Here is a 16,878-nt window from a genome sequence, read left to right as displayed (position 1 = left end):
AATAAAGTAATGCGGAAAAAGACTATCAGTCACACCCTTTGAGGAAGAATATTTGCTGTTTCCTAGTTTACTGAAAGTATCTTGATGGCCTTTTCTTGGAAACTGACTACTTATAGATAAGTAATGTCAGTCACTGAAGATGTGTTATAGCACATATAACACATTGAGGGTGGTGCTGTGTCTCTCTCTCTGCTCTGTGCGCATACTCATTTGTTTATATTATTATTTAACCTTGTTTGTTACCGTTTTTTTCTTCTTTCTTCTCCACTACCCTGCTAACTTTGAGGAAGTGCTTTTTGTCTGTATTCCCAGAGCACCCGGAAGGCACTCAAATAGATGTTTGCAATGAGAGTAAGTAAAAGTAAGAAAGGACATTGGGAACTCAGCGACTTGGATTTCAGTCTTGGATCTGCAACTAAATAGCTGTGTGATCTTGGTCAATCCCCTTTGCTGCTCTGAGCTTTGGTTCTCACATCTGTCCAGCAAGGATTTTTGAGTCCTCCCTTTACTAAGTTCATAGAAAGGCAAACTAGCAGAGTAGAGAGCAAGACTTGGCAGGGCATTCTGGTATTTTGTTTCCTGAGGAACAGTTTTGAGAGGGGCTGATTACTGTTGTGATAAGAAGTCTTGGTAAGAGATATGGAGGGTAGAGCCTGAAAGCCTCAATTGTATTCTTATGTAACATTCTCTGGAAAGGTACTAGGAATTAATATTCCTGAGATGGCTGAGGTGACATCATGTGTTTGTGAAGGGGCTGAAAGCAGGTGAGGCAGATTGGGTGGAAAAAGACTGGCAGTCAGACCAGGTTCCCAATGGGGAGTGCAGGCTGATCTGCTCTGCGTGCTGGCAACAGAGCCTGTGGGAGATGCAGCTCCTGCCCCCTGGGTGCTGGCACATCAAGGAGAAAGGAAGGACATGCCTGTGTGACTCTCCTGAAAGATTACATCTGTCTCCTGGCCTGCCCTTCCTCCCCCATTTTCTCCTTAGAAATGTGGTATTCATGACTTAATCAGAGAAAATTCCTGAAGAAGAAGATGAATTTTGAAAGGAGGAAAGAAAGGGATCTCTGGATTGAAAGCAATAGGCTGAGCACCCGCACTCCCTCACCCCCTGTACTCTGCTGACTGGTGAATTCCCTGGATGTTCTCTGAAGTGAGGGCAGTTTTCAGAGGACTGTGTCATCTGCATTGGCAGGTGTTGTAATTTGGAGTCTACGTGATTGTCAGCGTGGCAGGGCCCTGCCTGTTTTTGTTAAATGATCAGTATCCTATTAGGGCTAGTTTTTCTTCCAGTTGCATGCTTATTGAGACCCTTCAGCATCTTTCTAAAAAGGAAATAAGCTTCTTTCTAAATACTAGGACGAGTGTAGTTAGTGTCTCAGCTGTGGCCAAGCATGGGCAAGGAGGCAGCATTTCCCAGGGGAAGCTTCATGGGTGTGTCTGGTGATCCTGGATTTGAATTCACATATAAAAACACTCCCTGGCAGGTCTTTATCTGACATCCTTTGGAAATGGTGATCTGCCAGTGGAGTTCAATGTCATGGCCAAGCCTACGGCCCAGAGGGGCAGCTTCCAAGATTTGCGTTAGGAATAGTCAATGCAGAATTCGTTTAATTCATACACACGGGGAAATGGAAACCAAGAATCCATTCCTCCTTTTGGTTCCTGTTTGTTGGGTTATTTTCCCCTTCACTGGCAGATGGTGCTCAACAGAATATGCTATGTGGTGGGGTTAAATTTTTTAATCTGTTTTTTTCAGTGAGATATAATTCACATACTATGAAATTCACTCTTTTAAAGTGTACAATTCAATTTTTTAAACATATTCACAAGGTTGAGCAACAATCATCACTATCTTAATTTCAAAACAGGGAGGTTTAAATTTGTCTTGAATCTTTGCATGAAATATCAACCAGAGGTCAACTCTGATTCTCAGGAACCTTTTAAAAAAATTGGGTTCCTCTTGCAAGGGAAGCTGCAATTTTTATTCAAGTGTCATTTTTAAAAAACATAATAAGAAAAAATGTTAGAGGACATTGGATTTTTCTTAGCCCTGTTACGTGATTTCTTTCCGCTATTGATGATTTTTAAATCTGAGATCTTCAGGTTGGGGCTTATTACCACAGCTTTGTTATAATAAAGAATATTTAAAGCAGAAACAATAAGACTTTTTGTGTTGTCTTGTCCTTTCTCTTCTTTGTCAAGCCATGCCTCTTTAGACAGGGCTTAGACCTGTCTTTTCCTCCTTTGTCACCATCACCTAGCACAGTGCCTCCATACAGGAGAGGCTCAGTAAGATTTGCTGAATAAATGGGCTCTACTGGGCGCTCAGGGGAGGCTGTTTGGGTGTATATATCACTGCAGGTGGCTCATGGCGACCTTAGTACTTTGGCTTTGTGAATAGCCAGGGAATTCTTTTATACCCCTAAGATATAGCTGCTTCTAGAAAGTGAGAGCTTGACTTCTTCCCATGTATTTCTAGGGAAGGAACTGGCAAGGACCCCACCATCTCCATAGCTCCCAAGAATTCTCATCCAACTATAAACCAGATGTGTAAAGCCTTCTTGAGTTGGTATCGTGAAGCATGGTGTAAGTGGTATGAGTGGTGTGAGTCTTTGAGTGTGCACACATGATGTGCACGTGCATGATTGCCTAAGCACATGAGGGAACTGTGAGGAGTTCCTCTATGTTTTTAAATTGCCTCTTTCTTCTTTCTGCCCTTTTGTTTGTTGATAGGCCAGGGTTCAGAGGGGCCTCCAGCCTGGGCACATGGCCCAGGAGTGCTGGTATTCAGTGGCCCATTGTTTCCTGCCCCTTGTGTGCATGAACGGGGACTGGGGCCAGCATAGCTGCCTTCTTGGGGACCATTGTTTGTCTTTGTAGGAGCAGCAGCAGCAGCAGCGCCTAAGGCAGCACATTTTGCCCTGGATAGAACAATTGTTCTGTCTTGGAGCTGTACGCCTAAGGGTGAGAGTAGTTTAGAATTTCCCTTAATGCCTGTATGGATGCTTTGAAGATGGTAACAAGGGAGGCATCTTCTTTCTTCTTCCTTTCTTCTTTCTTCTTTTTCCTTCTTCCTTCTTCATTCTCTTTCTTCTTTCTCTTTCTCCTCCTTTTCCTTCTCCTTCTCCACCTCCTCTTCTTCCTTCCTCCTCCTCCTCCTTCTTCCTATTCTTTTTGGCCAGTAGTGAGGGAGGGGAGATGCTCGTGGTGTCATATCACAAATAAACCATACTGGCAGGTGGTATCTATTAACAGAGCCTCTTTTTTTTCCTGGATCAGGGGTGGAGATATTGCTTTCTCACTGTCTCTGTCCTCTGGGCTTCCTGGTAGACCTCAGGGTATACTCACAGGACAAGAAAAGCACTTCCCCCTAAGCTGTCCTGTAGAGTAGATCTAGGAAGTGGGGAAGGGATCCAGTGTGGTTGTGGACAGATTGAAACATAGCTAGCTGATGAGTCGGTGGGCAAGTCCAAACTTGTCTTAGGGGCCTGAATCAACCGTCAGCTGGAAAGTGGAAAAGGCGATGTTCCAGGAGTAAGAGTCATGGTCACTGTGATTTACCTAGAGATACTTTCAGAGACTCCAAACTGGTGTTCTATTTCTCTTGTTTTTGTTTCTCTGACCTACTATTAACCTCTTTGACAAGTCAGACAAACCTTAATTTAGCTCCAGCTCCACTTGCATAATCGTTGACCCTTTGGTAAATTACTTAGAGTCTTACTTCAGTTTTCTCCTTAGTGTAATCAGGATAACTGTGGATACCTTACAGACTACCTGTGAGAATTAAATGAGATGATATATAGAAAGGCCCATAAAATGTATTCAATAAATACATGCACCCTTCCCTTCAGGGTTCCAGAGGGAGTACCTGTGATGCAGCATATACTGTGCTGCCCTCATTGAGGCACCTGCAAAATCAGGCTGGAATTCCTTGCTGGCTGGATGTGCTTGGGGGTTTCTTATATTAAATCACATATCTTAGAGGCCTCCTATTAAGTACTTGTTCCTTGGACAGGCTAACTCTGGAGTGGCCTACTTCTGGAACTTCATGGGACTTTGCCTTGTCCTCTCTTTTTTTGGCAGAGGATGGGTGTCATCCAACTAACTGTTCCTTTCTATTCCCCTGGTGAGATTACTGAGGTAAATTCTTAAGTGCATTACAGGGGACTCAGAGGGACCTGACAGCCTTACTGCCCATCCATATCCCTTGTACATCTGTTACTGATTCAGTACCTGAAAAGCCTTTTCCACCCTAAAAAGGCCTTAGTTCTTACTTAATGGATGAAATTTAAGTAATATTAGTAAGCATTCTGAATGCCCTCTCAATGTACAGTCTGCCCACCCAATGGCTATTACTATCAGCTTTTCACTAATATATTGAAGGGGGACAGATGCCTACAGGAATAGTCTCAACAAAGGCTGTTCCTTTTAAGAGACCGAGAAATCCCTGGCAAGAACTAGATGCCTGACATAACCTCTGCAGATCTTTACCCCCAATACCCTTGTAATCAGACTCCGTAAAACACAGAACAAGAGAGCTTTGATGAGTGATGAGGTAGGCAGCTTTTCTGCACAGCCTTCTGTCTGCTTGAAACAATCCTCCGGAGCTCAGTTTCAGTTCAGGTGAGGTTACTGCAGGGCTGGTTGGCATTGGTGGTTGACAGGGAGAGAGATGAGCATGAAGAGGGTGACAACTGTGCTTACAGATCACCTGAGATCATCTGCAAAGGACATACTGATATGTGTAAAAACAGAAACAAAAATGTAGATGGGGACAGATTGTGGAGCCTCAACTACTTTAAGGCAAAGCTAAATGCACCATTTACCCATCCTCATTGCTTCAAGAACATTTCAGCATCATAGTTCTGATCCTGATTTGCCTCTGATTTATCTGCAGCTCACGTGAAAACTCTAGACCCCCTCTCCCCATAATGATGCATTACATAGCATTACATAGCATAGACAGAAAGCATTGTTACAACTGTACTATTTGGGAGTGAATTTGGGGCACGCATAAGGAAAGGCATAATATAGGTGCTCCTTTTCTGTGGGATTGGAGTCACTGTCACATCCTAATGCATTTGGAGCTGAGCAGGCTTGCAGAGGGAAAGGATGAAAGAAATGGCTCCATTCTGACTCAGATGGGGATTGGGACATAACTTCAGCAGGATACACACTGCAAGCCTTCTCTGAGCTGAAAATCAGTCTGGCTTTGGCAGACTGCTTCCTGTGAGTGCCAGGTCTCTTGTCAGTAACAAATGCAGTGTTGCATTTGAGGCAGATCTGGTCGCATCTGTAGCTGCCTTTGCAGCAGTTCCAGAAAGAGTGTTTGCTAGCTCCATACAAGGACCCTGACCAGCCAGAAATCTGCATGCTAGAGCTTAACCAGAAGTATTTCTAGCTATGACACTATAGAGGCACTTCAGCATCTATGAAGATTAAGCAACACAGATGAGAGTGATATTTGTTAGTGAAAAAAAATCTCTTTCCAAGTCTTCTTAAAAAATGATTTTCATTCTGTGATATTGGAAACTGTGAAATCTGATTGACAGTGAATAGTTTGCTTGCCCAGAAGTTCTTGTGCTTGTTTTGTTTTGATTGCTACCATTTGACCTTGGGAGATTTTCTTTCTGTCTCCATTAAAATATCCTGACCTTCATCCTACTTCATGAAGATGCTAAACAACATTTTGAAATGATGGGGAAAAATGCAAAAAGTAGGAGCATGGGCTCTAAAGTCAGTCTCTTGGGGTTCGAATCCCAGCTTCACTTAAAAGTTTGACTTCTTCAAGACTCTGTTTTCTCATTTTTAAAATGGGCATGAGGTAGTACCTGCCTCATAGGATGGTTGGGGTGATAATTCATTTGGGCCCTCTACCAGAAGACAACCCAGATTCTGGCTCTGTGCCACTAGAAACATAGTAATATAAATGGTAGATAGGAATGTTATTATTTTTAATAAGCAGCTTCTCCTAAGTGATTCAGCAGATTCCTGGTTCACAATGTTCTTTAATGGTGTAAAAAGGGTTGGGCATTTTTGGAGGTGCCTCACATTGTATGGCCAGTTTAGACTTTAGGCTTTTTTGTTCAGGGCTTTCGATTTCCCAGGGCACGGGGAATAAGTAAATGGGAGGTGGGTGAATATTGGCATGCATGGTGGTTTATTTAGGGCTGTCTTTCTGACTGTCTTCTCTTGTTTTTGTTGTAGAGATCCGTGCTCAGCTCACAGAGCAGATGAAATGCCTGGACCAGCAGTGTGAGCTTCGGGTGCAACTGTTGCAGGACCTCCAGGACTTCTTCCGAAAGAAGGCAGAGATTGAGATGGACTACTCCCGCAACCTGGAGAAGCTGGCAGAACGCTTCCTGGCCAAGACACGCAGCACCAAGGACCAGCAATTCAAGTAGGGGCTCTGTGGCTGTTACTCTCTGAGACCTTGGAATGGGGTCCAGGGTGGAGGGGGGAAGGGTACGCCACTTAGATCCAGCTGGATTCCGGAGCCCCTGGCTTCAGATTGGTTGAAAGCCCTCAAGGACTTCTCGTTTTCCAGATCAGTCTTATGTGCAATTCAACATTTCGTAGAGATGAGAGTAGATGATGAACCATGCTAATAATAACAGCAAACTTGTTTATAGCTCTGTTGCCAGGCATGCTACTAAGGGCTTTACATGTATGTTAGCTTGCTTAATCCCAACAACAACTCCATATGATGGTTATTGTTATTATCCCCAATTTATAGATGAGGAAACTGAAGCATAAAAAGGTTAAGGGGCTTAACTCAGGTCTATTTTAATCTCTCTCTCTGTCACACACACACACACACACACACACACACTCACACTCACATACCACTAGTAAATAGTAGAGCTGGAATTCAAACCCAGGCAGTCTGGCTCCAGGGTCTATATTTTTAACCATTTCACCAAACTGTCTTTAATTAGAAGAAATAAATGATGTTGAGGCCATTATATCTAAATCCCTGTCTAGGCAGTTGCTAAGGTCTATTTCTTCTACATTTACTTTATTTTATACAGCTGGCCCATTCACTTGGTTCCCAGTGCCATTGCCCTAGTTTAGATCATCTTTTTTGCCTGAATAATTGCAGTATTTACTATATCTTCTATAGCAGAGATTTTCAACCCTGGCTGCATATTAGAATTCCCTGGAGAACTTTAAAAAAAAAATACAGAAATCTGGGCCCCACTCCAGACCAATTAAATGAGAATCTCTGGGAGTGAGGCCTGGGTAACAGGGTGGTGTAAAAGCTTCCCAGGTGATTCTAATGAACAGCCAGCATTGAGGATCACAGTCCACAGCAGGGGTGTCCAATCTTTTGGTCTCCCTGGGCCACATTGGAAGAAGAAGAATTGTCTTGGGCCACCCATAAAATATGCTAATACAATAGCTGATGAGCTTAAAAAAAATTGCAAAAAAACCTCATAATATTTTAAGAAAGTTTACAAATTTCTGTTGGGCTGCATTCAAAGCCATCCTGGCCCCCATGCAGCCCACAGGCCGTGGGTTGGACAAGTTTGGTCTACAGTTTCTCTCCATTCCAATCTGCCTGCTCCATTGTGTTCGGAGTTAATCTTCCTGGAACACACTGGCAATCAGAGAGTTTCTTTCTGCAAAACTTTCAATGTCTCTCCATTGTCTGTTCTTTTTATTATGATTATTATTATTTTTAGAGATAAGGTCTTGCTCTGTCACCCAGGCTGAAGTACAATAGCGTGATCTTGGCTCACTGCAGCCTCAAACTCTTGGGCTCTAGTGATCCTCCTGCCTCAGCCTACCTCCTGAGTAGCTGGGACTGCAGCTACTGCAGCACCATCATACCCAGCTATTTTTATTTTATTTTAATTTTTGTAGAGACAGGGTTTTGCTATGTTGCCCAGTTTGGTCTCGAACTCCTGGCCTTAAGTGATCCTCCCACCTCATCCTTCCAAAGTGCTGGAATTACAGGTGTGAGCCACCACACCCAGCCCATCTATGTTTTTGATATCAAATTGTAGTTTCTCAGTGTCAGCATCATCTGTACTGTTAGAAATGCAGAATCTCAGGTCCTACTCCAGTCCTACTATGACAAGATCCCACAACATAGCATGTGATCTGTGTGCACATTGACATTTGGGAAATGCTGTTCCATTCACAAAGGTGCATGCTTTTTTGGCTTGGTCTTTAAGCCCCTCTACATCTGGAAAGGCTCAAACAGCTTTCCAACTTATTTCTTGTTTCTGTTCCACTATACCTGAGCCAAACAGAACATTCACTCCAGTGGGTCACTGGCATTCTGTTATTTGAGGTTATGTGGTCAGTCTTTCCATCTTTGCATGTCTAAGCCATGCCCGTGTCTTAAGACGCATCTCAGGTGCTCCCTGAAGGAAACTTTCCTGATTCTCCCAGAAGGAAGAAAGTTCTCCATCTTCTGAATTCTTACAGCATTTTATTTGTTCTTCTCTTAGGGCATTCAGCACTATCTACCTTCTGTTATCTTCTGTTAGTGGACTGTATAAGTTTGTTCGATCTTCTAGTGTCCCACAGTGCCTAGTATAATATGTGGTGTATAGTAGATGCTCACTAAATATTGTGGAATAAATAAATGAATGAATGAATTTAAAATTAGTGCCAAGTGTATCTTATTTTCCCCATTTTCTATTTTTGTTTATTGCCTTAATAATACAGGACACAAATTATCCTTTAAAAGCCAGCTCTGTGCAGTGAAGATGGGGTTAAGGTTGAGGAGAACATGACATCTCAAAATAAGCCAGAATGAAAATTTCCTCCAGATGTTTTTTTCCTCAGAGTTTCTTATCTTTCTCAAGTCTTATTCTCTTTATGATAAGAGAATCATCTGATAATAAAATGTTATTTTAGTATGTGATAAATGAAGACTTAGGGGAGGAATCATTTGCTTTAGAAAATGATTCAAAGTTGGATTTATTCTGTTGGTAATCTCATCCTAAATTTAAAATAGCATTTGATTTTTAGTACTATATCATATTCTCAGCTTATGCACGTATTTGTTACAAATTAAGGTTCAGATGTGTTAATCTCCAAGTCATCTGAATTGTTCTAATTAAGATCACATACTAGGAATAGGGTGATTTCTCCAAGTTTAGAAGAATTGATTTATTTTCTGATAAAGATGGTACTTGGCAACATTTTTTCCTCAAATAACCAGTGAGTTTTATTGATTGACCAGTTCTGTGCTTGTACAAGGCATTGGAAAATACAAGAGAAGTTTAGAGAGTCATTATGTGGTTGGAGAGAAGATTTTGAATACAGGAAGCAATTAGAGCATAAAGCAGTAATGATCTCATTAAGAGATCATTGGTGTTATGTACAACATAGATCTGATGAGAGGTCAGAGATGGTTAAAGGTCCTGGAATAGTCTGGAAAGTTGTCATGAAGCAGGTGGGACCTAGGCTTGAGAGGTAGATTTGTGTGGCAGAGGAGAGAACAGCAGGTGCAGGTGAGAGGAAGCAGGAATATTTGGTGATGAGAGGGTGTAGGGGCTAGTGTGGGATCCAGCTTTATTAAAGGGAAGGTTCCTAACACATTCGTCTAACTGATTTCCATTGCACATTCCTTGAACTCCTTTATGCCTTGGAGTGTAGCAGGGAACAAACTGCTACACTTAGCACTTAGATGAAGAAATGGGCATTTAACAAATCACACAATTAGATATGTAATTTAAAGTTGGGGTAAGTGTTGTGCAAGGAAAGTATTTAATACAGGGTGGCACAAGAACCTGGAAGAGGGCAACTTTTCCACTTTATGGCTGGTTTACTCCAATAGCTTCCTGCCTGATCGTATTCTGAGTAACAATCAGTCTACTTATTCAACAAATTCCTTTTAAATACCTATTGAGTACTGTGCTCTGTGTTGATTCCTATAGGAACTAACATAAACTTAGGAATTCCTGTTTAAGCGGAGCATGGTGACTTATGCTTGTAACCCCAGCACTTTGAGAGGGTAAGATGGGAGGATCTCCTGAGGCCAGGAGTTTGAGACCAGCCTAGGCAACATAGCAAGAACCCATCTCTACAAAAAATAAAAAATTAGCTCAGCATGGTGATGCACGCTTGTAGTCCTAGCTTCCCAGGAGGTGGGAAGATCGCTTCACCCCAGGAGTTGGAGGCTACAGTGAGCTATGACTGCACCACTGCACACTAGCCTGGGTGACAGAGTGAGACCCTGTGTCTAAAAAAAAAAAAAAAAATCCCTGGTTAACAGGGAAAAGAGCTATATAAATAGTATAATGCGAAAAGAGCTTTAGTAGAGATATGAGAACACAGCTATTTTCAAGAGCAGTGGAAAATAAGTTTAAATAAGTAGAGTAGACCCCAAATGATAGCTCTTTGATAGCAAGCAGAGAAGTTCAGATTGGGTGTGGCAGCATTTTAGTGGGTCCTCTGGGTTCTTAGGTGGGGAGAGAGACACGAGGTAAAGAGAAGGCCAGGATGAAGGTTTCAGGGTAATCTACACGCAAAGTAAGAGCACCAAAAAAAAAAAAAAGTAGGGGGAGTGGAAAGGAAGTAGGAATATATTCAGAAGGTATTCAAGAAACTAAATAGGACTGGATAACTGACTGGATAAAGCATAGAACCATAATGGTCAGAGGTGACCCAGTGTCTCTACTCTGGTGACCTAGAAGAATTGTGGCATTCACGATAGAAGTAGGGGTGTTGAGGGAAGATCTGTTTTGAATGGTGATCCTACTTTGAACATTTTGGGTGTAGAGCAGTACGAGGCCATCAGGTATCCAGGTGGAGATGGCATACTGCTGAGGTAAGAGTTGATGACTGGGGATAGCTAGCAGAATCTTCGGGGTAAAAGTGATTGTGGAAGAGATGAAAGTATATGAATTCAGGGAAGAGAAAGAGGAGAACAAAGAGCTAAATCCAGGACCCCAGGCTTAGAGAATAAAAGTTACGCATTGGTAGTAAAAGTTACTATGAGGAGAAGCAAAAGCTACCTGAAGAGAGAGAGAATAGTTTTGTTTTTTAAGGCAAAAGATAGAAGGTAAGGTGGGAAAGTGGTGTCTGATGGAACTAGAAGTGTTTTAAGTAGAAGATCTGTAAGAGCAATTTCTTATTGATACTCTCTCATGTATAAGGTATTGTAAGAGATGCAAAGATAACTAAAACAAGCCCCAAACCCAAGTGTTTTCAGTCTCTTAGGGTGAAACATATGAAATTGTTGGGTTTTTTTGTAAGGCAAAATGGCAATTTCATATGATACAGCCTGGTAGAAGAGGAGATAGAACATATGTACAAATGCATTTAATACAGGCAAGGTGGTGAGAAACTCAATAAGAGAGGCTCAGGCAACATCCTGCTTTCATGCATAATTTATTCCTAAAAGTGTATACAGAAGTCAAACGGTTGAATGTCTAACTACAGTTTTATGTGGGGTAGGTAGGTTCTATTATTATAAATAAGTGTGTATGTGAAATTCCGAATTATCCCTCACCTGATATATTTTTAGCATTGTATACCTTGTCTTTAGTTCTGTTTGTTTTTCCACAGTTAAACTCATGGCCTGCCTGCTCAAGTTCAGTGAATACCTAAAGAGTCCATGTAGCTGATGAGTTCTGCCCTTATCTTAGTAGTACAATGATGAGACCTCTACTTCTCAATGCAACATTAGTAACAGCACTTTTGTTTTTCCATTTCCACTCATTTTTGTGTTGCAAAAGATAACCAAGTGTTAAAATGTGTGCACAGCACAAGCATTGCTGTGCAGAGACAACCATCCTGCTGAAACGGAATTGGTACCTGGCAGTCAGCATCACTAAGACAAGCTTGAAACATTTGCTGGCAACTGAAAATTTGACATTTTGGCATAGGAAAGGCATCTTAGGCATGTCTGATTTGGTAAAGATATGTTTGGCTGAGGTAATAGACCCCAAGTAATAATGGCATACACAAGATAGAGGTTGATTTTTCTCTGATGTCATAGTCTAGGTGTTAGCCATCCAGGGCTGTCACGCTTCTTATTCCATCCTGAGAGTGTTATCCTTTTCTGTATGACCCAAGATGGCTTACTGCCACCATGTTCTCATTCCAGCCAGCAGGAAAAGGCAACAGGACAAGGGGCAGATATGGCCTTATTTTTTAAAGATGCACTCTGGAAGTGGCACACACATCTCTTCAACTCATATCTGACTGGCCAGAACTTAGTCACATGGTTATGCTGAACTGCAAGGGAGGCTGGGAAGTGTAGTTATTGTTCTGGGTGACTATAGAGTTACTATTAATACAGAAGAAGGGGAAATATTGGGGGACAATCAGCAGCATCTGCCATGGTGTATGAAAGGACAAGTTTAGGAAAGACCATGGACACCCGTCCATACAGAGTACCACAGGTGCACAAAGAAGAGAGATTTCTTCTGATTGGGGGACTGGAGAGGGCTTTAGGGAGGTCAAGTTCAATGGATGGGAGATGAAAAAATTAAAGTGCCAATGCTAGGCATTGATCCTTTAAGCTTAATGCAGTTGAGACGATGGAGAAATTGTAGAAAGAAGGTGAAAAGATGGGAAAGGAAGCATTTTAGATAGAGAGAGCAGTATTAGAAAAGGCTAACAGAAGTGAGAACAAAGGCTGGTGGATAACTCATCTGTTTTGCTGAAGAACAGGAATTATAAATGTGATAGTGAAATAAACCTGGAAAAGATAGGGGCCAGAAGATTAAAGAGGTCTGTGAATGCCAGGCGACAGGGTTTGGGCTTTATTCTGTAAGCATGGGGGACCATTGATAGTTTTTGAGCAAGGAACATAATTATGGCTATGCTTTCAAAGGGTAACTATGGCAACGATGCATATGATCAATTGGAGCAGAGAGACTGGAAGGAGGAGGACCTGTTAAGAAAGGAGTCCAGTGGTGAGGTTAATGTGGGCTGAAACTGAGGTCATACCCTTGGAAACAGACAAGATGGGGCCAAGTGTGAGGGCAAGAATCAATGGAATTCAAAGAAGCTGGGACAGAGAAAGTGCTCTTGGTTTCCCGGGACTCTGGAGTCACAATAGTACTGTATTTTCATTCAGTCGGTGAACTGTAGCCTTGATTTTGCTGACTCTAGGACTGGTCCCAGAATAGTTCATTCTCTGCCCAGAACATCTCAGCGGGCACTCATCACCTCCCCCGGAGCTGTAGCAGCTGTTGGGCTAGCAATGCCATGAATTTGTCTTCCTGTACTGCCAGGAGAGCAGCTGCCAGCAGCAACTCTGGGCAGACCCATCTCAGGGACGTGGAAACTATTCAACTTGGGATGCAGCAGGTTGGCCAGGGCTGAATTCGGTCCACATGGATTCATCTCACCCTTTTCCAAGCCACTTTCTTACCCTGGCTAGGTTTCAGCCACTCATACTGGGTTAGGTCGGATATTTTCTTACAGTTCTAAGTGATTGCATTTAGGGATGGACGCTGCTGAACTGCTTTCTTCGTCTTTTGGACACCTCCTCCCCCTGGAAGCCATTACGCTGCCACCCTTTGGCTTTGCTTCCTACTCTGCTCTGCTCCTGCTCACCTTTTGTCCTCTCCCACATTGTGCTCAGTGCAGACATCCTCATTAAAGCCTGCACAGTTCGGACTCCATTGCAGTCTGACCCTCTGGTTCCATCCCTCTCCTTCTTTCTCCTTCCCCCAGAGAATGAGAGATGCCACAGATAGAACTGTAGCGATTATTTGACCCTGTGTTATTCTGCTTTGTTTAAGACAGGTAACATGGCTTCCCCCATCCCTGTGAATTGTGGGAAGACCCTGCTAATGTCTGAAATTCTGTCAGCCTGGTTTGATTAAGAGCAGTGATAAAGTATTATGCGAGGGTAGGAAGCCTTTCTAGGGAAGATGTTCTTGCATTTTCTTTGGCTCCTTGAAGAGCATAAATGTATTCCTATTTGTTGCTGAGCCTTTGATTGTCTCTTTTAAGTGGAATCTGTGTTAATATGGCCCAGCAGGACTCTAATTGATAATGCATTGGCTGTGTGTGTGTTTTTTTTTTTTTTTTTAAATAGACTTGCTGTAAATTACCTTTCAGTCATAGCTCTCTTGGTTTTGATCTCCTGCTTTTAATAGCTTGTTTTTTTAGGTAGCTTTTTTTTTTCTGTTGAGTTTTTAGAGCAATACTTCTACATTTCTGTCCTGCTGTGTTCCTTGCAGAGACCTTCTGCTATTTTATAACCCACTGTCAGTATCTTTTCAGCGTTTCTCCCAGCTTCTTTCTCTCCTCAACACATATTTGTTGACTATTTTAGAGGTTTTGTTCTAAACTCTTAGAGGACAGAGATCCAAAGAAATAAAAGGAGTAGTTCTTTCCCATATGAAATTATAATCTAGTCAGGGAAAAATTAAATTCAAATACAAGAATACAAATCTTCAACATAAGGCTATATGTAGTAAGTACTGAGTATATGCTGCAGAAGAGATGAGGCTCAGTTGATGTAGACAGGAAACTTCAGTAAGGAAATGAGATTTGAACAAAGCTTTAAAGAAAATGGCTCTTGAGAGGGAGGGGAAGATATTTTAGGAAAAAGGGGCACAGCTAGAAGAAAGAACAAAGCACTTTTGAGGTACAGTGAGTAGACTGGTTTAGCTGGGAGAATAAGTGGATATGGAAGGAGTGGACAAAGGTAGATGGGTTTGTATTGTGGAGGGCCTTGACTCTTGATTAGAGATTTGGCTCTATGCAATAGACACTGGTAACCACTGATGGCTTAAATAGGTATGAACTCTGATTAAGGAAGATTAACCTAGTGGTAGTTTGCTAAATGACAAGAAACATGAGACCAAGGAAACCAGTTGCTGCAGTAGATCATAAGGATCTAAATTAGGTTGGGATGGTAGGAATGAAAAGAAGAGGAATTTATCCTTCTGTCCATTTAGCAAATATATGTCTTCTTACCATGTGCCAGACACATGCCAGATACCCACCCCTGTACTCCTAGAGCTTACAGTCTAGAGACAGATGGAAAGCACCTGGTGCAGGAAGAATCTACGGGAATTGCTGACTGATGGGATTCAGGTTTCAAGTGAGCTTGGAAGCCATAAAAGAAAGAGGTCTGTAAAGTGTCTTTTTGACTTGGGTGATTGATAAATTAATGGTATCTTTAAAAGAAATAGAGAGGGGCTTTTTTGGGGTTTTTTTTGTTGTTGTTGTTGTTTGGTTTTTTTTTTAGATGGAGTTTCACTCTTGTTGCCCAGACTGGAGTGCAATGGCACGATCTCAGCTCACTGCATCCTCTGCCTCCCAGGTTCAAGCAATTCTCCTGCCTCAGCCTCCCGAGTAGCTGGGATTACAGGCATGCGCCACGACGCCAGGCTAATTTTGTATTTTTAGTAGAGATGGGGCTTCTCCATGTTGGTCAGGTTGGTCTCGAACTCCTGACCTCAGGTGATCCGCACACCTTGGCCTCCCAAAGTGCTGGGATTACAGGCATAAGCCACTGTACCGAGCTGAAATCTAGAAGTTTTTTTTTAACAGAAGTTAGGAGAAGGAATTGTTTTTGAAAGGGTAAAATATGAGAAATTTGGTTTTGGATTTTAAGTTTAAGGTGTTGGAAGAGTATTGAAGCTGAAATTTCTAGTAGTTGACAAAATGAATGGCTGTATGCAGGGCTAAAGAGATTTTTTGGCTGTTGGTAGAGATTTGCACATGTGCACAGAGAGGGGATGGTTGAAACTGTGGAAATATTTGTGATTTCCAATAGTAAGCGTTTAGAAGAACAAAGGGGAAACTTCCTTTGTATCATCTGTGATACTCAGATTACAGAGAGTATAAAGGAATTTAAATGATATATTTATTTGTGTATCATTGAGTATACATTTGGGAACCTAATTATGTATCAGGAATTGGGTTTAGTACTGGAGATAGAGAAGAATAAGACAATCTCCTATTTTCACTAATATTAAATTAGCAGAATATCAAGGAGGGAGACATAGAAAGTAAACTTTCTTGTTTGGCTGGTTATCAGTTGTGTCACTATTGGAAGCGATGTGAGGGAGCAGGGCCTAGGTATCTTAAGAATTTGGTAGACATTCAACCTGCAATACTCCTTTCAATGGGAGGTTAGTTACATAATTAATTAAAGAAAAATTATTGTAGAGTCTGTGTTCTCAGCTTCAGGCCCAGTATTTGAATGTGCGCCGTCTCTGTAGTTACATCACTACTGCGGATGGGTTCCTCCCCTGGAGTTGAGTTCAAAGTCATTCACCAGTCTCACAGGATAGCATTGGGTTGAAAAGCATAGAGTCAGTTGGCCATGGAAAATGTTATAGTTATAGTTGTAGTTGCAAATCAGAAAAGGGTGGAAGACCAGAAACTTCCTCATTGACTTATGGAGTGACCTTGAGAAGGAAAGTACCAGGAAACATGAAGCTCCCGGGAGGGAGAACCCCTGACATCCTGGGACCAGTGCGTCACTCACTCATTTTGGACATATTTGGGAGCTGTTTGTTCCCTCAGGAAAGATTTTGCCCAGATGTAGCATCTGGTGTTGCAAGGGTTGGCTTCCCTTCTCCGTGGCTCAAGATGCCTTTGTTCAGAAATTAACAGAAGGTTCTTTGGTGTGTTTTGTATGGGCCCAGTTCATGTAGAACCTAAGGTCATTGTTGAGTCCTTTTTGGAGGAAGAGTTGGGAGGACTTCTCACACATGGGTAAAGCAGAATGGAAGAGACGCAAGAAGGCCATTTGGGAATCAGCAAGACAGGATGATACAGTCTTTGGAAGAGAGAAAGAATTCAGTTAAAAGTTCTTTGGGAAGCTTTGTGACTTTGTGTGGGAAAAACCAGAGCTTTGAGCCAGAAAAACTTGGGTCTGAATCTTGTCTCTTCTACTCCTAGCTTGTGACCTTAAGCAAGTCACTTAACCCCTGTT

The 16,878-nt window shown here is 42.1% G+C and overlaps 1 protein-coding gene across 10 annotated transcripts in view; it reads left to right on the top strand.

The window, feature by feature from the left end:
- Nucleotides 1–16,878, top strand: part of SRGAP2 (SLIT-ROBO Rho GTPase activating protein 2) — a 252,236-nt gene that overhangs the window by 93,102 nt on the left and 142,256 nt on the right. For all 10 annotated transcript variants that reach the window (XM_054480813.2, XM_054480729.2, XM_054480845.2 and 7 more), the window contains one exon: nt 6,210–6,402. In XM_054480813.2, the coding sequence (XP_054336788.1) occupies nt 6,210–6,402 (193 nt within the window). The remainder of the gene's footprint in view (nt 1–6,209; nt 6,403–16,878) is intronic.

The sequence above is a fragment of the Pongo pygmaeus genome, chromosome 1 (assembly GCF_028885625.2).
Source record: "Pongo pygmaeus isolate AG05252 chromosome 1, NHGRI_mPonPyg2-v2.0_pri, whole genome shotgun sequence".
NCBI classification, from domain to species: Eukaryota; Metazoa; Chordata; class Mammalia; order Primates; family Hominidae; genus Pongo; species Pongo pygmaeus.
This window is presented reverse-complemented; position numbering and strand designations above follow the sequence as displayed.